The sequence below is a fragment of the Corvus hawaiiensis genome, chromosome 28, assembly GCF_020740725.1.
Source record: "Corvus hawaiiensis isolate bCorHaw1 chromosome 28, bCorHaw1.pri.cur, whole genome shotgun sequence".
In the NCBI taxonomy this organism is placed as follows: domain Eukaryota; kingdom Metazoa; phylum Chordata; class Aves; order Passeriformes; family Corvidae; genus Corvus; species Corvus hawaiiensis.
This window is the reverse complement of record NC_063240.1, coordinates 2,847,338-2,868,525: the sequence shown is the minus strand read 5'-3', so window position 1 is coordinate 2,868,525 and position 21,188 is coordinate 2,847,338. Positions and strand designations below refer to the sequence as shown.

The 21,188-nt window shown below is 64.1% G+C and overlaps 1 protein-coding gene across 5 annotated transcripts in view; it reads left to right on the top strand.

Annotated features, from left to right (window-relative positions):
- Positions 1-495: 495 nt before the first annotated feature.
- The window catches only part of NFIC (nuclear factor I C), a 39,590-nt gene continuing 18,897 nt past the window's right edge, over positions 496-21,188 (top strand). For 2 of the 5 annotated variants that reach the window (XM_048287800.1, XM_048287798.1), the window contains exons 1-2: positions 2,922-3,113; positions 19,485-20,016. In XM_048287800.1, the coding sequence (XP_048143757.1) occupies positions 3,084-3,113; positions 19,485-20,016 (562 nt within the window). In that variant the 5' untranslated portion in view covers positions 2,922-3,083. Of the gene's footprint in view, positions 806-2,920; positions 3,114-17,158; positions 17,230-19,484; positions 20,017-21,188 lie in introns of those variants that run through there. The other 3 variants (XM_048287797.1, XM_048287796.1, XM_048287801.1) reach the window with 3 other exon arrangements.

The following is a 21,188-nucleotide window of genomic DNA, read 5'->3' as shown; positions in this document are numbered from 1 at the left end:
CGGGGCCGGAGCCTTCCTCCTCCTCCTCCACCTCCTTCTCTCCCTCCTCCTCCTCCTCCTCCCTCCCCGCCCCCGCACCGGGAGCGTCCCCGCCGCAACGCCGCCGGTGCCCCGGGCGAAGGGAGGAGGCAGAGGAGGAGGAGGAGGAGGCAGGGGCGGCGGCGATGGGGCCGGGGCGCTGCGGGCTGCGAGGAGGAGCCGTGCCCGGCCGGAGTGGGGCTGCGCCGGGGGGGCGCGGGGGGGATGCCCGCGCTGCTCTGCCGTAGGCGCCGCCCGCCCGCCCCGCTCCCGGGCTTTATTTTTATTTTTTTTTAATTTTTTTTTTTTTTAATTTTTAGAAAATATTATTTTTGCTTGCCTTCCAAAAATACCCATCGCACCCCCCCCCGCCATCCCCCTGCCCCGCCACCCCCGCAGCGCATAAGGCCGGGCCGGGCGCGGGCCCCGCGCTCCCGCCGCCCGTCACCGCCGCCCCGCGCCCCCCGCCCCGCAGCCCGGCCCCCCGCCCGGAGCATGGCCCCCGGCAGCGCGACGGAGCCGGAGCGAGGGTGACCGCCCGCGGGGGACACTGTGCTCTGCCGCTGGCCTCGGAGGACTTTTATTATAATTACCATCATTGTTATTATTGTTATTATTATTGGGGTTTTAATTTTTTAATTCTTTCGCGGGGCAGCGGTTTTTTTTTTCTCCTCCTTCGGCGCGGTGGAAAACACACGTTTTAGACCAAAATCCCAAACCAGCCCATCCATCCTCTTTGCTTTGCGCTTCGCAGCAACTTGGAGCCCGTTAATTGCACTTGGCGATGGTAGGTCCCATGACACTTTCGTTTTCTCTTCTACTTCCCCCCTCTCCCCTTCACCCCCCCCCCCCGTGTGCGTGTGTTTGCGGGTGCCCCCACGAGCAAAAGTTGCTGCCGGGGAGGGGGCGGCGGGGCGAGTTTAATACGGTGTCAGGGCGGGGGGGGCGCGGGGCGGCGGGGGCGGGCGGGGGGAAGCTGCCGCCGTCTCTCCTCCCCCTGCCCACCCGCCCCGCGGTACCGGGGGGCGGAGGCGGCGGCGGGAGCCGCCCGGCGGGGAGGTCGCGGCGCGGCGCGGGGGGAGCCTCCGCAGCCCGCGGAGGGCTGGATGGAGCTGAAAATGGCCGCTAAAAAAGGGGCGGAGAGGCCGCCAGCCGCACCGACTTGAACTTGGAAGTGACGCCCGGGAGGGTCGCGCTCAAGTCCGCGCTGCGCGGGGCCGCCCTGCCCGTACCGGGGAGGGAGGGGGGGAATCACCGTCCTCGATGTGAGAATAAAAACATTTCCCCCGGCCCCGCTGTGCGGGGCTTCTCCCGCTTCTCCTCCTGCCAGGCCACGGCGGTAGCGCGGCGGCGCGGCCCGAGCCGCCCCGGAGGATGCGGGATGCGGGGAGCGGGCCCGCCCGGCCAAGTTTGCGCGGAGCCGCCGCATCCCGCGGGGACGGGGATGTCCCTGTGGGGGGAGTGTGCGGGGTGAACCCCAACCCCCGGCGGGGATTGGCCGCGGGGGCCGGCAGAAGTTGAGAGTGAAAATCAGTTGTGCGGGGAGAGGCGCTGCGGGGGCTCGTCCCCACAGAAGGGGGAAAAAAAAAAAAGGCCAAAAAAAGCGGTTTTCTTCTTTTTGGGGGGCAGAGAGGCAGCGCTGGAGCCGCGGCCCCGCGCCGGGAGCGGCCGCGCTGCGGGCCAGGTCCTTGAAGGGAGCGGCGACCCCCGGTGCGGGAGGGGAGCGGGGCGCGGCCCCCCCAGCCCGGGAGGTGCCCGGGGATCCCCTTTGTGTTCCGCCCGTGGCGCTCCCCGCGCGCTCTCTAATTAGCGTCATTAGCGCCCGCGATCGGCCGGGGCCGGGGGGGTGCGGAGTGAGAACTTGCGGTTTGGAGTTTGCCGGGCGCAGGCTCCGCATTTTTAATCTCCTGCTCTCTTTGTGCGGGGGGTGTTGCGGGGCTCCCCGGGGCCATGGGGGGGGGGGGGCGGGGGGGCTGCCCGTGGCGCTTTCCCCCCGCCCCGTGGCACCGCGATGCTGCCGGTCGTTAAATAACGCGGGGAGGGGGGCGGAATGAGCGTCTCCGCGGGATGAGCGCGGTGCGGCGGGGGCAGCGCGGGGCCGGCGGGGCGGCCCCCGCGCCCCGGGGCTGGGTGCGGGGGGTAACACCACTGCCCCCCCCCCCCCCCCCCGCGCCGGGGCCGCTGCCCAGAAGTTGCACATGAATCTGCAGGGTTTTTTTTCTCCCATCGCTGGATTGGCTCCGTTGAGTTAAAAAAATAAATAAAAAATAAAACCCCCAAAACACGCAAAGCCGGGCGCGCTCGGCGCTGGCCGCGCCGGGGCGAGGGGGGATTCGCTGTCCCAAGGGGGGCCCCGTCCCTCCCCCGCCCCCCCCCCCCGCCCCGCAGCGCCTCGGCCCTGCGAGCCAAAGGGGGTTCCTACATCTTTAAATGGGATGTAATATTTTGGGATGGGCTTTTTTCATAACGTCACTTCATTCCTCGCTCCTTTTTTTTTTTTCCGTCTTTTTTTTTTTTTTTTTTTTTTTTTTTCATTTTCTCATTCTTTCTTTCCTCTCTCTCTCTCCGCTGCCCGGGTCTCGGATGGAGCCGCTTCCCTTCTAACTTCCCCGCCGCCCGTGCCTGCCGGCTGGGTGCGGACCCCCGACCCCCCCCGGGGCGAGGATGACCCTTCTGCCTCTTTAAACCGCCCCCCCAAAACCCCCAGACAAACAACAACAACAACAAAAAAGAGCTTTATTTTCCAAGGGGGGGGGGGAAATTTTGCTTTTTATTTTTAATTTTTTTTTTTTTAGGGTTGGTTTGTTTTGGTTTGTTGGTTTTTTTTTTTTTTTAGTTTTTTGGCGGGGGGGTGGAAGTTGGAATCTTTTTATTTCCTCCTCGGCCCCCCCTCCCGCGGGGCCGCCCCCCCGTGCCCGGCTGCCCCCCCCCGGGCCCCGCAGAGCCGCTCCGGAGGAGAGAGAGAGAAAAAACGCCCGGACTGCTCCAGCCTCCGAAATGACTCAGTAACTTTTACGCCTCGAGTCTCAGCCCTGCAATTAGGCACTTTCCCAGCACGGCTCGGGATGTATTCGTCTCCTCTCTGCCTGACCCAGGTAACCGGGACCCCCCCGCGTCCTCCCCCAATTTGCTCCTTTCGCCGCAACAGACTTTAACAGTTGCAATACAAAAAAAATAAGAAAAAAACAAGAAAACCCAAGAAAAAACAACACCCCCCTCCCTAAAAATAATCATAACAGAGAAAGGCGGGTTGGGGCCGTGCAGGGCTGCTCAGAGGAGCCGCGTTCCCCTCTTGTCCCCCTCCTTCGCCTTTTGCAGGGTTTTTTTATGGTGTTTCTGGTGCTTTTTGGGTTTTTTCAGCCTTCACTTTCACTTGGGGCGTGGGGGGGTTGGAAGATTGCGTTGTGGTTTGGGTTTTATTTTTTGTTCGCTGCGCCCAGAGGTGGGTGGTGCGGGGAAGCCGCCGGCTTTGGGGGCGAGGGGGGACACCGTGGGGTGCAGGGGGTCCTCGGTGGGTTCGGGGAGCCGGGGGGGGGGCTCGGCGCTGCAGACTCGGGCTCGGCCGTGCTGCCTCTTGCGTAGCGTGAAACTTTTCCTTCCCCCCCCCCAGCCTAGCTGCACATGGTGGGGTGCAAGGGGTGGGGGGGGCACAGGCTTTTTGTTCAAAATCCTCCAAGTTTGGGACAATGTGCACCCGGCCGTGCCACGCCGCGCTGGCGGGCGAGAGGGCAGGGGGGGTCGTGCGCGGCAGGATGTGGGGGGCACCCTCTCGGTATCCGAGGTGAGGGGCGATGCCAGTCCCCACCGAGGTGTCAAGGTGACGAGGGTGAGCCCCGAGCCCTGCGGGGGGACACTGGTGTCACCCCAGGCCACGCCACCATGGTCTGGCGGCACGCGGCAGGGTGGCCGTGCCAGGGCCCACGGTGCAGGCGAGTGAGGCGTCCCCGAAATCTCCCCCCAACAGCCGGTATGGCCACAGGGGGGAGATTCAGGAACCCCCCCCTTGCCCACAGCACGACCACTGCGGCTCTGCCTTTGCATTGTGCTTATTGATCGCTGATATTTATTTAATTATTGAGCAGGCAGCTTTCCCCGCCTTGTAACCTCTTCCCTGCTGGCAGCCACTGCCCGCTCCGGGCCTGGCCTCGTGCTGCACTCCACGAGGGCTCTGCTGTGGGCAGGGGGTGCTGCTGCAGGACCCCCCTGCCCGTGCCAGACTCCCTCCTGCCAGATGCCCTCCCTTGGGCCGGAGCTGCGGGCTGGGTCTGGCTCCACCTCGGGGGCTTGGGCTCCGCTGCCCGTGGGGGTCCGTGGGGGTCCCCTCGTGGCACTGTGAAGTGAGGGGGCAGTGCGGGGTCCGGCCCCAGCTCTGCCCGGACGCAGCGTGAGGCTGGTGAGGGCACGGGCAGGGGCAGGGTGGGCAGCACCAGGGCTGCTCAGATGACCCTGAGGTGGTGCTCCCTGTCGTGTGGTTGACTTGGCAAGGGTCACACCTCAATCTGGCTTATTTTCTTCTCTGTCTTTCTTTTTCTCTTTTTTTTTTTGGTTCTTCTATGTTTTCCTTCTCTTTTTATTTCCTTTTCTCTTTCTATTTTTTATTTGCATTTTTTCTTTTTTCCCTTCTTATTTTTCTTTTTCATTTTTCCCTTCCTTTTTTTCTTTTTTTCTTTCTTGCTCTTTTCTTCCTTGCTTTTTTCTTTTTTCCTTTTTCCTTTTTTCTTTTTTTTTTTTTCTCTTTTTTCGTTCCTTTTTTTCCCGTTCCTTGCCATCCCGCCTTCCGCACCCTGACTCCATCCCTCCCAGGGGTCCCACCACCTCCCAACCCTCCCAGTCTCCAGCTGGTGCTGGGTTGGCAGCGCCTGTTGTTGCCAGCTCACAGTGCTGGTGTGATGTGGGAAGCCGTGCGGTCGCTGGCCGGGCCGGGGCTGGCAGGAGCCCTTCTCTTCACAAACCCGTGCTGTTCCCAGCACTCCTCCTGGCCGACGGAGGGGAGCTGGTTTTTCCTCCACGGATCCTCTGCCCCACTGCCTGGGCTCGGGGAAGGCTCTGGTGTCCTCCCCCTCACCCTGACACGGCCTCAGCTCCGATCCAGCCCGGCTCGGATGGGACCAGCCGTCGTCCCCCGCCGCCAGCCCAGCCATTCCCGCTGCCGTTCCCATCCCACCCGCGCGGCGGGCAGGCTCGCCCGGGCTCGGGAGCTGCGGATGGTGATGTGGATACATTGGAACGTGCGCGGGAGCCGCCCTGCCTCGGCCTTTGCGCATCTCCGCACCACCACCGCTGCCAGCCCCTGGAGCCCGGCGCGGCCGCTGGGACCCCGGCGACCCCTCAGGCGGGCGCCCTTCCCAGCCGGAACAGGCTCGAGCTGGAGAGCCCGGCGGCACCAAAATAGCCCTGGCAAAGGCATCGCCCGTGACACGCTCCTGGCCACGGCCTCGGCCGTGTCTCCCGTCAGGCAAGAAGGGTGGCTTTGTGCCCTCCCCAGCTCTGTGTCCCTGCTTGGGGACTTCCTCCCGCTCCCGCAGCTCACCTCTGTCCCCCTCAGGGACAGGCCGGGAAGTCAAGAGGGAGCTGCCTAGATTAGCAGGGAAGCAGCACCGGAACCGCCGCCACGCACGAGGCCTCACCCTGCCCACGGGGAAGCGGGACGGGGGAGGGGGCAGTGTCCAGCTGCCCCGGCTCCAAAATAACCCTGGAGCTGAGCACCTGCCAGGGACCTGCACGTGTGTCCCCTGGGAGCTGCTGCTGAGAGCCGAAGGGATTTCCAAAGCCGTAACGGTTATCCTTGGCTCCTGGATCTGGATCTGCAGTGGGGGGAGATTTGGGATACATCTGGTGGGGGAATATTGCAAATTTTGTGACTTGTGATGCTCCTGCATCTCTGGCTCCTGCCTGGCACCTGGCAGTACCCCCAGCACACCCTCAGCCCCCCACCCTGGTACCTGCAGGATAGGAACGAGGTGAGATGGGCACCAGCCTCCAAGGCAGCTGTAATGTTGGAAGCCAGGCATCCCGCCAGGGTCTGGTCAGAGACCCTCTTCCCTCTCCCAGGCTCCATACTAGGGGTGCAGATCTGATTTTGGGTTGGCAGAGGCAATGCACCCGCGCTGCCTGACCGAGAGCCGGCGGCCGGGCACGGACCCCTGCGCGTGCCATTGTCAGTGGCTCAGGATCCGAGGGGAGCGCCTGGCTAAGCTGGCCTGGCACAAACCTCGGTACCGGCGAACTGGCACAGCTCAGGGCCTGGGGATGGAGCTGGGCTGCCAGAGGCGTTGCAGCCACGTGGCACGGTCACAGCCACATCTCCAGGCATCCGAGGGGATCCCACCTCTCTCCAGCCACAACCGGGCTCCAGACATCACTCGGCTGCCACCACTGCTCCAGGCACGTGGCTGGAGCAGGGAGCTGCCTGCTGGGCACATCTCATGGGGCATCCTTTGGCAAGCCCCCTTCCCAAAAAGCGCCGGGATTTTTCAGTGCCGGTGCTCGCCCCCTCCACCAGTAGCTCTGGCGAACTGGTTTCCAGCCGGGAGCTCAGATCGTCTGCCAAAGGATGGGAGCAGCAAGCCGGGCATGGCGGGGGAAGAGAGGGAAGGTTGCAACACACTTTCAATTCTCCCATCTGCTGAGTATTGTTTGGGAAAAACAATGAGGCTGTTCTTTAAATGCAACCTTCGGGAGATCCTCGCTTTCCCCGCGGCGCCCGCCGCGCTGTGCCCGCCTGCCCTGGCGAGCCCTGCCCCGCTGCTTGTGCCCGCTGCTCCTGCCTGATCCCATCTTAAATCCTCGCCCAGGAAACACAGATCCTGTTTTCAGTGAGGTTTCTGAAGCTGGATCGGAGGGCTGGAGTGGGCATGCGGGGAGGTGGATGGGATAAAGCCAGCTGCATGAGGGGCTGCTGGCCGGCGCTCACGCTGTGCTGCTCTCCCCCTCATCACCTTGAACTTGTCTGGGGCCTTGTGCAGTAAATCAGCCACCCCTTTCCGAGGCACCTGCCGATTCCTCCCCTCCCTGGGCAGCTTTGCCCTGCCCACGGTTCCCTCCCTGACCGTGGTTCAGGTCCCTCGTGCCCGCAGTTCCCTCCGTGCCAGGGCAGGGAGTGATCCCACCGCGTGGCCAGCGCTGCGGGTGTGCGCACGCCTTTGCAGACTGCTGAACAAAGCCCAGCTGCCAGAGCCCAGAGCACTGCCCGGAGCTCTTGGAGCAGTTGGGAATAGCTCCCTTTGGCGCTTTTCTATTCCCCTGAGCCTGGGAGGGCTGGGGATGGATGCTGGGAGCCGTAGCCTGATCCTGTTTTGACCCGGCGGTTTTCCCCCCTTGCAGGGGTGGCTGTGGCCAGGGCAGTGCTGGCATGGCAAGGCTCGCTGGGCAGAGGAACCATGGCAAGGGCCAGCCCAGCCAGCCACGCTGCCCTTATCAAGGCACAGCAAAGAGCGAGAAAGGCGGCTCCCCAAGGAGCCCTGGGCAGCCCTGGAATGGGGAGCTCAAGAGCCCAGGGGAGAACTGCCACGGTGGCACCAAGGGATCTATCCCGACACAGGGCTGTGCATGGCGGGGAGGCCCCGAACAGGGATTTGGGACTCACAGGGAAAGGGAAGGACAGTGTCTCCCACCTTTGGAGGTGGTGGAGGCAGGTCCCTGCAAGGCAGGGCTCCGGAACGGCCCTGGGACAAGGACAGCTTGCCCTGTTTGCTCACCAGCCTTCCTTGCCCGATGCTGCCTGTGCCAGCCATCCCTGTGCCTGGCCCCTGGACACTTCCCTGCAGCCCAAGGGGTGCCCATTGTCCCCCCATCACCCCCGTTGTGCCTGCACCTGTTCTAGCCACAAGCCAAGCCCTTGGTGGCAGGACGGGGATGGTGACGGTGATGGGGAGCATCCCCAGAGTCCCTCACTGGAGGGGAAGGAGAGTTGTGGGGGAGGCAAAATCCCTCCCTGTGAGGCTGGCACGCTGCCTGCCACCCCCGGCCGTGCTGTGGCTCCTCTGCGCAGGGATGGCAGTGCCAGCACTGAGCATCTCTGAGGGGGATGGCTGCCCCTGGGAGGGGGCTGAGGGGCTCCTGTCCCCATCAGTCCTTGCACCCAAGCTGGGAAGTGCAGGCAGGGCCCTGGGGTGGCAGGGATGTGCTCCTTAGGGACCCATGGGGAGAGGATTTCTCCCACAGCACCTTGGGGTGTGCCGGGCAGGTCGAGGCAGGGTGGCGAAGGCGATGGGAGCAGCCAGGGCATCAGTGGGTGCTGAGCCCTGCCAGGATCATGCGGCATTGCTGATGACGTCCCCACAGCATGGCTGAGGGCTGCCAGTGGGGCTGAGTCTGAGTGGGGCAAAGCTTCGTGGTGGGCCAGGAGTGCCCAGTGCCAAATCCTCATGGATTTTCGGTACCAAAGTTCTTTTGGATGCACCAAATTGGTGCAGACAAAAGCCTGAGCTCAGCTTCCCTCCCTGCCCTGGCAGCCAGACACCCTGAGATCTCACCCTCGAGGAGGGTATGCAGACCCCTGGGATGTGCCAGCTGCAGGGAGGGGATGCACAGGGTACCCCCGGGCATCCCAGGGCCTGGCTCGCACCCGGGCGGGCGGCTGGGCTTGCCATCCGTCACGTCGGCCCTGGGCAGGCATCCCCCGCGGCCGGGCGCTCTGTGCCAGCTTGGCCGGGACCCAACGCCCTGCGCTGGCCGCCAAGACCCGGAGCTTCCCAAGTCCTGGAGAGGAGCTGGGAAAGGATCCCGTGGCTCAGGTGCGGCAGCACTCACATGCTGGGGGACCTGGGGCCAGCCACTGCCAAGGATTGATTTCTCGGTTAACTCACCACTGCTCTAAAAGCGCATTAATCCTCCTTCCCCGGCCAGCAGCCAGTGCTGAGCAGCTTTTGGGCGAAATCCCCAGGTCTGGGCTTCGGGCTGCCTGCCGTGGACGTTGCCCTCCCCACCACCACCACCACCGCTCCAGCAGCACTGCCTGGCACGGGAACACCGGGATCCGGCCCTCCTGCTGACCCCTCTTCCCTGGGAGCTTATTCAAGTCCATAGCCAGGTGGATTTTTTTTTTTTTAACTGGTGGTTTTATCTTGTTTTTTAAGAAGGCTCTCGCTCTCCTTGCAAAGGGCCCCTGCATTCCCTTCACGGGGAAACGCTATTTGACCGGCTGTTGTCCAAAAAAAACCCCCAACATGTTTCTGATCACGAAAAACCAAGAAATATTTTTGCTTTCAAAGGAAAAGAAAAAAAAGCCCATGAGGGAGAAATGTTGATTTTCCACCCAGACATTTCCCCTTTCCCCAAACCAGCCCTGAAAAAGAGAGGCCCCACTGCTCCCTCCTCGCCCTAGGATTCCATCCTGGGCGTACAGTCCCGCCAGGGGCACGGTGGATGTCACCCAGGGCTCATCTGGGTGCTGGCGGCTGGTGGCAACACCAAGTGTGTGCCCCCCTCTCTGCTCAGACCCCCTTTTCCATCTGCTCCCACACTGCACAGGCACGTGGGGCTGCGGGGAGGACGGCGAGCGCCGGTGACCTGCTGGCTGTCCCCAGGGAGCCACCCATCACTGTGTGCTGCAGAGCCGCCGCCGCCAGCCCGCCTCGCCCCGCTGCCACAGGCGACGAGGCCGCTTGGTCCCACGGTTGCCTGGCGGGAGCTGTGATGTGTCGGATCCTGCACCCCCTCCCACCGGCCCTGGCTGCTGCCCAGCGATTTGGGAAAGCGAGACGGCGCGGGCTGAAATGTGACCCCCGCCACGCTGCGCCGCAAAATCTCCTTTAGTAACCTGTGCGCCAGGACAGCGAGCGCGCGGCGTGAATACCAATGAGGGGAAAAGTGCCGAGTAAAGGGTTTTTGATGGAAATGGCATCGCATGAGAAAGAGAGCGGGAGCGAGAGGGCGAGTGCGCGCCCGGAGCCTGCGCCGCGCACGGGCACGGTGGGGCACACACGTGTGCGCACCTGTGGCCCGCGAGGCTGGAGGCTGAGCGTGGCAGGGTGCCAGGGTCGTGCCACCCCGGCGAGAACGGGGGCGATGGGAATGGGAGTGATGAGCGGAGGGGGCTGCGAAGCAGCACTTGAGGGGACGCACTGCAAGGGGTTGCCACGGGCAGCGTGTCCGCAGGGGCCGGGGCACTTCCGTGGCACAGCGTGGCCCTGGCCAGGGGGAACGGCTCCCGTCCCCCGGCGCAGTGCGCTGCTGATCAAAGGCGCAGGCGGGGAGGGAGCGGGCCTGTGTGAGCAGCGCCCTGGCCGCGCGCCACCCCACCTTCCCGCTCCGCTCCCCCGGGAGTTTGTTAAACAAATTTCTCTAATTGCACAAGCCAAGGAGTTTGTTGGAGAAAAAAGCCGGGGAAATTCCCCTCCTCTGGGCCACCCCTTCCCCGCTTCCCCCGGGGCAGCCGGCGCAGAGTGAGCAGGTCCTCCCCACGACCCCCGGCTCTGCGGGAGGCTGTGACCCCGACGCCTGCGGGGCGCAGCTGCGGGCTGTCCTCATGTCACCCCTGCCTACGCAAGGACGTCCCCTGCTCGACCTCTTCGCAGCCGGGTCACGCTCATTCCCTCCCGTCCAGCCCCCGGGGTCAGACCCTGTCACCTAACGCGGTGACACCCAGCACCGCCGTCTGCCCTTCCCGGCTGGCGTTCTCCATCGCTTGGCTGAGCACCCCTGGAAACGGCCTTTGTGAGCCTCCCGTGGGCAGCCCCTGACATCGAATCCCGTCGGATTAGCGAACGTACGGGATAAAAGCCTCGGCTTGGCGGCAGTTCTGTGCCGGGTGGGGGCTGAGGCGGTGGCCCTGCCAAGAAGGGACGATGCGCGGCCGGGTCCTGCCCCGGCTCCCGCTGAGGTCATGGCTATAGATAGCCCGGGAGGGCGCAGCGCCGAGGGCAGGATCCTCGTGCCCTTGCCAGCTGCACCGAGAGCCCTGTGGGCACCCGCTGCCTGGGAAGAGACGCTGCCAGGGCGCTGGGGCTTGCTGATGGATGGGTTGGCTGGGCCAGCCGCTGACCATCGCCAGGTGACAATCTGGTGCTGCGGGCTGTGACCCCACACCTGCAGGGATGCTCAGACCCAGCCACTCTCCATCCTCCGTGGTGAGTGGGGTCCTGCAGCCTCCGCTGACGCAGTGACCTGGGGTGGCTTTTTCCGTTCCTCCCCACCACGTTTCCTTCTTCCTCTGCTCCCGAGCAAAAGCCAGGCTGGGGCACCCCCCATCCCCAGGGTGCACCCATGGGTGCAAAGCTGCTGGGTCAGGGAGTGCAGGGCCAGGGTTTGCCCCCTCCAGCCCCCCAGTCTGGGTGCAGCTCAGCTCCCCACAAAGCCAGGCAGGCGTGTGCCCAGGGTGCCCCCGCCAGCCCCATGGGGCCCTGGAGCGCCGGGGTGGCTGGGGAAGGCGTTGTTGATGAGGGCACTAAAAATAGAGTGGGACTGGGATCTTAATGGGACTTTGTGGGAAACCTGGAAACATTTTCTCATCCCCATAAATGAGTCCAGATGCATTAACGATGACTGCATCGCATCCTGAGGTACCGCCGGAGGGAACCGGGACGCGCTCACCAGCTTCCTCGCCTTGCGGTGGGGAATTGGTTGGAGAGAGGAGTCACATTGGTTGGAGAGCAGCAGCCGGGGCGGAGCCGTGACCGCTGTATCCCATGTGGGGACAGGGACTGGAGCTTGCCCAGCATCACCTTGGTGAGGACCTCAGTCCCATCCCATGGTCTCTGTTGCCAGTGCCCGTGGGTGCTCAGAGCTTTGCGTGCGGCGGGCAGCATGCAATGTGCACGGGTTGGTCACGGTACCGCAGCCCCGTGAGCCTTCTGGAGCCCCCAAGCCCTGAGGTGGCCAGTGGGGGGAGGGTGGGGTGATGCAGGAGGGCCACCAGTCCCAGGGCCAGTGGTGCTGGTACACCCCAGTGTGCCCTGCAGTGGCATCGAACTGTGGGATTGGGCCTGTCGAGGGGTTTTTTCCTGTTCCGTCGCAGAGCTGTGACTGGGGTATTGGCTCCCGAAGTGCCCGACCCCACTGGGGGACCTTGGACTCCCCCAGGGGATGGCTCAGGGCCAGCCTGGGCAAGTAGCCCAGGGCGGGTGGCTGTTGGAGCCCACGTCACGAGGCAGGTTGGCACGGCCGTCTCCGCGGTATGGCAGTGTCACTCAGCGGTTACAGCGGCAGCCTGGGAGGCAAGGGCAGTCCCGCCCTCTCCTCAGTTTACATCCAGGTGGGGAACAGCACCCGGCACGGGAGGAGGGCACTCGCCCCCTGCCCCAACCCGGGCTGCTGACCCATCACATGGGGGACAAGGGGACCGGCCGCAGCCACCGGCCTCCGTGCCGGGCACCGCCGGAGCCCAGCGTCCCGAACAGAGTCCCTTTGTGCAGGTCAGCCCCCACCCACTTCTGTCGCTTGGGAGGCATCCAAAATCCTCCCGAAATAGGACCCAGCCGGGCTCAGCCTTTGAATCTCCCCAGGAAGGCTCTGCTGAGCTGCTGAAAGCGGATGAACACCCCCCCTTCCACCCCGTTGAACCAGTCCCATCCTTCAGTGCTCGGGGTGTAGGGCCTGGCCAGGCTCAGAGGTGACCCTTCGGGGACACGCCCAGCCCCTTTGACCTCCAGGCACCACCCCGTGCCTCAGTTTCTCCATCTCTCTGTGGAGGGTCCTGGCAGGTTGACCCGAGCACCCAGGGAGCCAATGAGATGCTGGAGGAGGGGCTGAGTCTTTGGCACATCCATGGCACAGCAAAGGCACTGGGGCTGTGGGGGGGCCATGAACTCTCCACCTCCAGGGCCCTGGGCTGGCCGATCCTCCTGCAAGGTTGCCGATTCCACGGCAAAAGGCTGGGGCTATTTTTAGCCACTGACTTGCTCCAGGGATTGGATTTGCAGCGGAGTGAGCCCCGCAAGCCCATCACAGCACTGCCCATCGTGGGGTGCAGAGATACCCCCAGTGCCAATTCCCCCAGCAGGCACCCCCAGGAGGGAGCTGGGGACACCTCTCTGCACCCCTACACCTTTAATGGTGCGTGATGGGGGGGAATTAATCCCCCTCAGAAAGGCCAGGACAAAGCAGGCAGGGCTAAAAATACATTAGGAGGGAAGTAAAACCTCCTGCGTCAGGGGCTAAAGCCGGGCTCAGAGCCCTGGGCCCGGCCCGGGGGGCTGGAGGGACCCTTTCTGGTGGTGGCTCCTCCCCAGAGTGCACACGGTGTTGCCAGCCCCAACACATCTGCCTCAGTTTCCCTCTGTGCTCCTGGGAACATCCTCCGTCCCTGGGTCACACCCTGGCAGCTCCCAGGCTGAGACCCTGGGATCTGGGACGGGCCAAGCGCTGGGTCTCGGACACCGCAGCCCCTGCCATGTGCCAGGAGCAGGGATGTGGGCATGGACCACCCCCAGGGCCCCGCGCTGAGGCAGGGCAGGGTGGAGGAGCTGGCAGCGCCAGGACCCGTTGGCACAGCTTTTTTTTTTTTCCAGTTCCATAAAATATTTCCCTTCCTTGGAGCCCCAGGGGAGTTTCGGCTGGGAAGCCACGTGGCTCTGGTGCTGCTGGCCACGGGATGCTTCCTAGGACGAGGGGACATCTCCTTGGTCCCCCCGGTGCTGCTTCCAGACCTCTCCCAGATCTCAGCAGCCACCGTCGCATCCTGCCTCTTCTGTGGGCTGGCCTGGCAGGTGACGTGCCTCAGTTTCCTTATTTTTGGAAAGGCAGCGCCTCACCCTGGGGGCAGGTGGTGTCACCCTGGGAAAGTGGCTGAGCCGTCGGCTCCCAAACCCCAAAGGTGATGCACAGAGACGGCACCTGGGGAAACTGAGGCACCTGGGGAGTCCAAGTGACTCTTCAGGAAGGCAGCGAGGGGCTTTGGGCTCTCACACCACCGAGTCTTCCTCACCAGAACCCTCTTGACTCCTCCACCACCCAGTGCTAGCCGTGTTGCTGCTGGATACCATCCCTGGGGCATCCGTACCCCTCCCTGCACGTTGGGCACGCTTCTCCCCAGTTTGGGGTGCATTTAGGAAACCCGGGGACCGGCAGTGCCAGTTGTTGCCGGGGTGGGGGTGCACGCAGGCAGACCAGAGGCGGTGCTGGGCATGGTGTCGGGGCACGCAATGTGCCGCCGGAGAAGCCCCCTCCGGCTCCATCCCACCTGGGCCACCCCCAGCTGCCGTCTGCGGGGCGGGCTGTGCTGGCTGGCGGGGGCCCAGGCAGCGCTGGCACCGGAGCCCGGGGCTGCCAAGAGAGCTGCTTTTCTTCCTGCTGTTTTCCAAAGCAACTGGCAGGTTCTCTGCCGCCGCGGCCTCCTGTGACCCGCGGCCTCGGCGCGCTCCCCGCGCCCCCGCTCGCAGCCGCAGCACCTGCGAGGGCGAGCGCCGGCACCGCTCCCGCCCCGGCACGTAGGCGCGGGCAGGTGGGCACCGGCCCGGCACCCGGGGGCGGCGGGGACCTGCGTGCTCCAGGGTGGCTCAGAGGACCCGGCGGGGCGTTTGTGGGCAGTGCCAGGTGTGGGGACCCCAGGGCGGCTCAGTGAGGAGTCACCGCAGTCCCGGCTGTGTGGTGAGCACCAGGGGGCTGTACGAGCCCGCCCACCCCCTCCTGGGCTGGTCCTGAGCGGGGCTGAGCATCGCGGCAGTAAATGAGGGGTGGGAGCCCCTCTCTGCCGCATCTCTGCTCACCCTTCCAGCAGAACCCGTAGTGGGAACAGTCCAGCCCACCCAGAGCCCCCAGCCATGTGTGAATGTTGGCTGGGGGATGCTCTTGGCTCTGGGGGGGAAAAAAAGCCACAGGGTCTGGAGAGAGGAGCTGCGAGGAGGTTGCACGGTGTCCTGCCTTCACCTCCACCTGTGCCAGGGGTGCCAGCCAGATGCCTTGGGCGCCGAGGCTCTGTGCTCCGGCGTGGGCTGCAGAAGGGGTTTTGCAAGTGAGGGGCTGGGTCAGCCAGAAGCTGGGGGGCGGAACGTGGCTGCGACAGAGTGTTCTGCCCCACGGGCAGCTATGTCGGGGGGCCGGGAGTGCACAAGCAAGGCCAGCACAGCTCGTACCTCCCCTGGGAGCCTCAACTGCCCCCGTGCCCCCTCGCCGCCCCGCCCCAGCGCAGCGCTGCCGCTCTCCCGGGCCGGGGAAGCCGCGTTCCGATGCGGAGCAGGCCGGGACGCCCGGCTGCGCCACACCGGCGAGCAGCAAAAATTATGAATAAGCTCTTGTTAATAAATACTTTATGATGAATCCAAATAGATTTCCTCCTCTGGAGCAATTATTGTAAAATGGGCTCTAATAGGGTGCAGGGCGGCCCCGGGAAGGGCTGGGTGCCTTTCAGGGCCTAAGTGCCTTCTTCCATCCCCTCTAATGAGCACTTCCCAATCATTTGCATCTGTCTCGGCAACAGGTCTCATTACCAGGTTAACTCATTACCCAGAGCCGCTTCGGCGAACAGTTATAAGCGGCTACCGGAGGCTCCGCGGTCCATGCCAAGGGCATCTGCGGGCTGTGGCGAGGGGAAAGTAAGTTCCCGCTGTGCCCCTTTCAGGTACCGGGATTTTCAGGATTACCGGAACCTCTGTAGTCGCATCCCCTCCCTGCCGCCGCGCCAAGGCTTCCCATGGGGGCACGGAGCCCGGCGCCCGACTTGCCAGCCCCTGCCCGGGCTCGCAGGGCCGCGGGGAGCGGGACCTGGCAGGAGCGGCGGCCGTGGGAGCCGGCAGCGGTTCGGAGGTGTGTGGCTGCTGCAGGGGCGGCTGAGCATCCTTTCATGAAGTAAACGCTGTGTGGTCCCTGCAGGGCTGCGATGCAGCGAGGTTGACCCGCGTCGCGCCCTGCCCGCGGTGGGGATGGCATCCCGCTGCTCCCCGCAGCCGAGGCCGCGCTGGTGGGGAGCAAAACCGACTGCCGAGGTGTCTGACCCCTCCCGTCCCGCTCCTCCTCCTCCGCCCCTCACCCCAGCGCCTCCCCCGTGAAAACTGCTCGGGAATTTCCTGAGGAAACGTTGTTGTTTTTTTTTTTTTTTTTTTTTTCATTGGAAAATTCAGGCTGTTTCACTGAGCCCGACCTGTTTGGACAAGGCGCTGGAGCGGAGGATGTTCGGAGGGTGGCCAGCCCATGCCGCGGTGCCCGTGCCAGGTGCTGTGTCCCTGCGTGGCACAGAGCATCCCCCCCTGCCCCAGGGTGGAGGGTCCCCGGAGTGCAGAACCCCGGTGCTGCCGAGCCGGCGGCAGAAGCAGGGGAAGAGGCAGCGCCTCAGCTATGCCCCTTCCCACTCCCTGGCGCTGCCAAACCCTGGGCTGCGGAGGAGTTAATCCTCCGTGGTATGCCCAGCTCCACACAGAGCATCCCTCCTTCCTCTCCCCACTCCACCGCAAGACAGAGCCGGGCTTGACCCGTGCCTCAGTTTCCCCTCACAGCACCTGGCACGGAAAGCCAGCGCTCCAGCAGCCCCTGGAAAGGGGCTGCAGGGGGGCCCGGAGCAGGGCCGGCAGCACCCGACGCAGGCGTGCTGCTGCCTCGGTTGCAGGGCTTTACAAGCCTGGGCTGGATGAGGCCCAAGGGCAGGCTCTGCTGCCAGATTCTCATCCGGAAATGCCCCGGGAGCAGCCTCGTCTGGGGTATTGCAGCACGTCTCTGCTTCCCAGCCCCGCAAAGGAAAAACAGCAGGAGAAACACTTAACCAGTCCTTTGCCGGCACTCGGGCTGCTGGATGGGGGGAACGGGGTGCGAGACTGGGACGGACAGACAGTGCATCCCTGCCTTCGCCTTCCCAAGTGGATCCGGCGCGCAGCTGGCTGGTGCCAGCCGGGATGCTGTGCCCGGCTGAGGGGCTCGCTGGCTGCACGGCTGGGGACGGTGCCCAAGTCCCGCAGCGTGTCCCCTCAGCCCCCAGCAGCAGCGTTCCCGTGTGGTTGTCCTGGTGCCCCCCGGCCGCCCTCGCCTGCCCTGCTAAAGCAGCTTAACCGCGGCATCGCGGCGCGGGATAAGCCGGGCGGGAGGGAAAGTTGGCGAGGGGCTGATTGGCTTTGGGTGCAGCTCCCGGCCTGCCGTAATCCCGGGCAAGGGGGGGGGTCTGCGATGGCTCCGGGGACACCGAGGGCTGCAGGGGCTCCTGCACGCAGCGAGTTTTTGGAGAGTCTCAGTTGTGGGTCCGAGTGAGAACTGCAAATTCTCGGCACCGTGGCGGGGGAAGGCACAGAAACCGGGGTTTGCTGCTGCTGCTACCCCGGAGCAGAGCACCGAGCACCCCCGGCTCCTGCGGTGAGCACAAGCAGCACCCAAGGGTGCTGCCTCTCCCAACCCGGATAACCTGGTTCCTGCCACGCTTCCCCGCAGTGGTGCCTGAGGTGGCAGGTCCCAAGCGGGAGAGCAGGGATGGGGACAACGGCGTGGTGTCCCCCCGGCCCTGTGGCCAGCCCTGCCGCCGGCTGCCTGGGGAGGGTGGCGGGGCCAGGGGATGGCAGCAATTTGTAGGGCTCGTCTGAATAACCGGCCACCAAGGAAGATCAGCCGCCCACCGCCCCGGCCAAGTATTGTTTTTGGAACTCACTGCTGCTTTTTTCGGCTCCTGTCTTACTTTTCTTTGACCTTCTTCCCTGATTTAAGACACATGCCCAGCCCTTGCCCAGCTGCACTGAATTAGCGGCTGCTGCTGGGGAGGGAAGTGGGAACCAGACCCTGTGGCCGCCCCGAGAGCAGCCGGCGGGGACAGGTCCCCCAGGCAGAGACGGCTCCTCCAGGCAAAGAGGGGTTCCTCCGGCTGGCTGAGTCCCCTGGGCAGGGACGGGTCCCCAAGGTTAGGAGGGGCTTGCCAGCAGATTTGGATCCCTGCTGGTGCAATGGGCTCTCCAGGGAGGGGACAGTCCCCTGTCCCTTGTTAGGCATGGGAGGGACACCTGTGGGGTCACAGCTCTGGGTCCAGAGAGGGGCTGGTGGCTCCCAAGGGTGGCAGGGTCTGTGCCTGTGTCTGGGATGTTTAGGGGATTAGCAGGGCTGTGCCGGGGGTTGGGGCTGGCAGTTACTGGTGTCCGTGCTGGGTTCAGGGACAGTGGGGTCTGTACTGGGATGCCTGTGCCAGGACACAGCAGGGTCTGTGTAGCGGTCAATGGTTCAGGGGACACCCAAGGCTGTGCCATGGGACTTGTGATGGCTGTTGGCAGGGTTTGTGCTGGGGTAGGAGTTTTAGGGTTAATGGGATCTGTGCTGGATTTGGGAACCAAGTAGGAGTTAGCAGGGTCTATATGGGGCCAGTCCTTGCCAGGAGCCTGTTTCAGGGGACATTGTTCCCTCCAGGAAGGGTCACTCTGGGACACAGCTGCTTCAGCCAGGGAATGGCATTGCTGCTCTGGGATGAGTGGGACCAGATCTGGAGCACTTGCCCCATCCCACAGCCACGGCCCTGTCCTCTCCCAGCTCCTGCCCATGGCCACCTCCTCACCCCAGAGCAGCACTTGCCCTTGGCACCCTTCCCAGGCAGGGGCAGTTGTCACCAGCCACCCCCCTGCCAGCCCTGACACCCTGCAGCAGGAATCCAGCTGAGCTCCTTCCTCCTCCTCTGCCCCACAGTCATGAGGGACACCAAGGGCCAAATCCTGCCCTTGGGGAGCAGCTTGGTGCCACCCTGGCTATGCACAGGGATGTTCAACCCTCTGCCTGCTGCTTTCCAAGCTCTGCTGCTCCTCACCAGGAAGGCTCCCAACACCTTTCCATCCCATGGTGGGGTTGTGGGCCGCCCCAGCCAGGAAGCACTGATTTTCCAAATTGGAAAAAAAAAAAAGGGATGCGGGAAGGAGGGGCCAGCGAGGGGGATGCATTTTCCTTGTTTTCTTTTTGGGGCCGGACTCATCCAGCAGCGCTCGCCAAATGGAAAAAGGCAGTCAGAGCACGCCTTGTGTGCCGGGCCAGACGCCAGACGCCGGGCTGGCTGCAACTGGGGCAAACTGGGGGAGTTTCTACTGGTCCAGAGGGAGTGGAGAGGTCCAAGGCACCCACAGCTCAAGCGGGAGCACCCGGCATGCTGCAGGCGTGGGGGACCCGGCACTGGGGTGTTGCGGTCTGGCAGCACCTGACGCCGGCACAGCGGCTCCGGTGGGCACGGTGTCAGCTGGGATTTCAGGTGGGATTTCTGCACCTGGTGGGAGCAGATCCTGGCATGCAGATCCTGCGAAGGGGAGAGGGTCCAGGTGCTGCTGAGGTGGCCACGCTTGTGCAGGTGCCTGTCCCCCTGTGGCACTGCTGGCTCCAGTTTGGCCTAGCCACTCCCAGTGGGTTGTTGGTCCGGGAAAATTGCAGCCAGTGGGATTTATGGAGGTCTTCTGGGATGGGGATAACCCTGCTGTGTAGTGAGGGGATCCCCATCCCTGGTGGGCATGTGCCTCTGCCAAAGCTTTTCCTTCTGGTTGCACTGGGACGCAGTGGGAATGAGCCTGGCAGGTCCCCAGGGCTCCCCAGCCACCCCAGGAGGGAGCTTGGAGGGAGTCAGCCAGGAGTGACCCCCTGTCCCTCTGCTCCCACAGGATGAGTTCCACCCCTTCATTGAGGCGCTGCTCCCCCACGTCAGGGCCTTCGCCTACACCTGGTTCAACCTGCAGGCCCGCAAGCGCAAGTACTTCAAGAAGCATGAGAAGAGGATGACGAAGGATGAGGAGAGGGCGGTGAAGGACGAGCTGCTGAGCGAGAAGCCGGAGGTGAAGCAGAAATGGGCCTCGCGCCTCCTGGCCAAGCTGCGCAAGGACATCCGGCCCGAGTGCCGCGAGGACTTCGTGCTCTCCATCACAGGCAAGAAGCCCTCGTGCTGCGTCCTCTCCAACCCCGACCAGAAAGGCAAGATGCGCCGCATCGACTGCCTGCGGCAGGCGGACAAGGTGTGGCGGCTGGACCTGGTTATGGTCATCCTCTTCAAAGGGATCCCGCTGGAGAGCACCGACGGCGAGCGCCTGGTCAAGTCGGGCCAGTGCAGCAACCCCATCCTCTGCGTCCAGCCCCACCACATCAGCGTCTCCGTCAAGGAGCTCGACCTCTACCTGGCGTACTTCGTCCGTGAGAGAGGTGGGTGCTCGTCTGCCTGCAGGGCAGAGTCTGGCTGTGCCCTGCAACAGCTGGCTCCGGGGGGTTTGTTTTAGCTTTCCCTCCCCGTCTGTCCCATCCCCATCTCCAGCTGGGGACACTGTTCCTGGATGCCTTTCCCATTGCAGACCTTGCAGTGCTTCCCTCTCTCCAAACTGCTTCTCGGGTGGGTGCCCCCCACCCTGGCCCCTCTCCCCCAGCCAGGACTGGTCCCAGCTGCCTGGGAGGAGGAGGAGGAGGCAAAGGTCTCTGAGGATGCTCCTGTCTCAGAGCATTCCCAGCATGGAGTTTTGGGGGTTAAACCAAGAGCTAACCCCACATCCTGCGCCTAGCTGAGGGGAGTGGGTGGGCAGCGTGGGCGGGGAAGGGACAGCCTGTTCCTGGTGCATCCCCAAGGGCTGGAGCTGGGAGAGGTCCAGCAGTGCCCATTTGCCATGGGCTACAGTGCCAACCCCTCAATGCCAGAGCAGGGACAGGAGCAGCGAGGCCGTCTGGGGAGGAGGCAGTGATAATGTTGGTGGGGGCAGCTCCTGCTGTGCCTTGAGGAGATGCTGGTCCCAGCCCTTCACCTGCCTGGGGGTCCCATGGACTTGCTGGGAGAACTGGCTGCTTTCATTGCAGCAAGCAGGGTCAGACCTGCTCTCAAAGCCGTCGGTCAAAAGGGGGAAACTGAGTCACGGTGTGCGGTGCAGGCAGCAGGTCTCGGTTTGGGTCCCCGAGCCACCATCCTCAGCACTGCTTCATGTCACCTCCCTGCGTGCTGGAAGGGAAAGCTCATAAGAAGGTATTTTACCTGGGCAGGTTTGTTTTCCCTGGCTGGTGACATGCTGGCACAGACACTCTGCCAGCAGCTGGGGTCCCCCACAGACCCTGCCAACCCCCCAGTACCCCCAGGTGCACAAGGGGCCAGGGGAGATGCTGTGTGATCCCAAGTGAGGGCTGGGCTGTTGTGCAGGGCTGGTTCACAGACAGGGGGGTCGGTGACTTGCAGCCTTAGGGGCAATCAAGGGGCTTATGGCCACCTCTGGCCAGGCCAGGCTACCCAGGTGTGCGGGGACCAGGCAGTACCTTCTGCCTTTGCCCACAGCGCTTGGTGATGCCCCCCGGCTCCGTGAGCCCACCCCCGTCGACACCACGGCAGGGGGAGCGTGGGA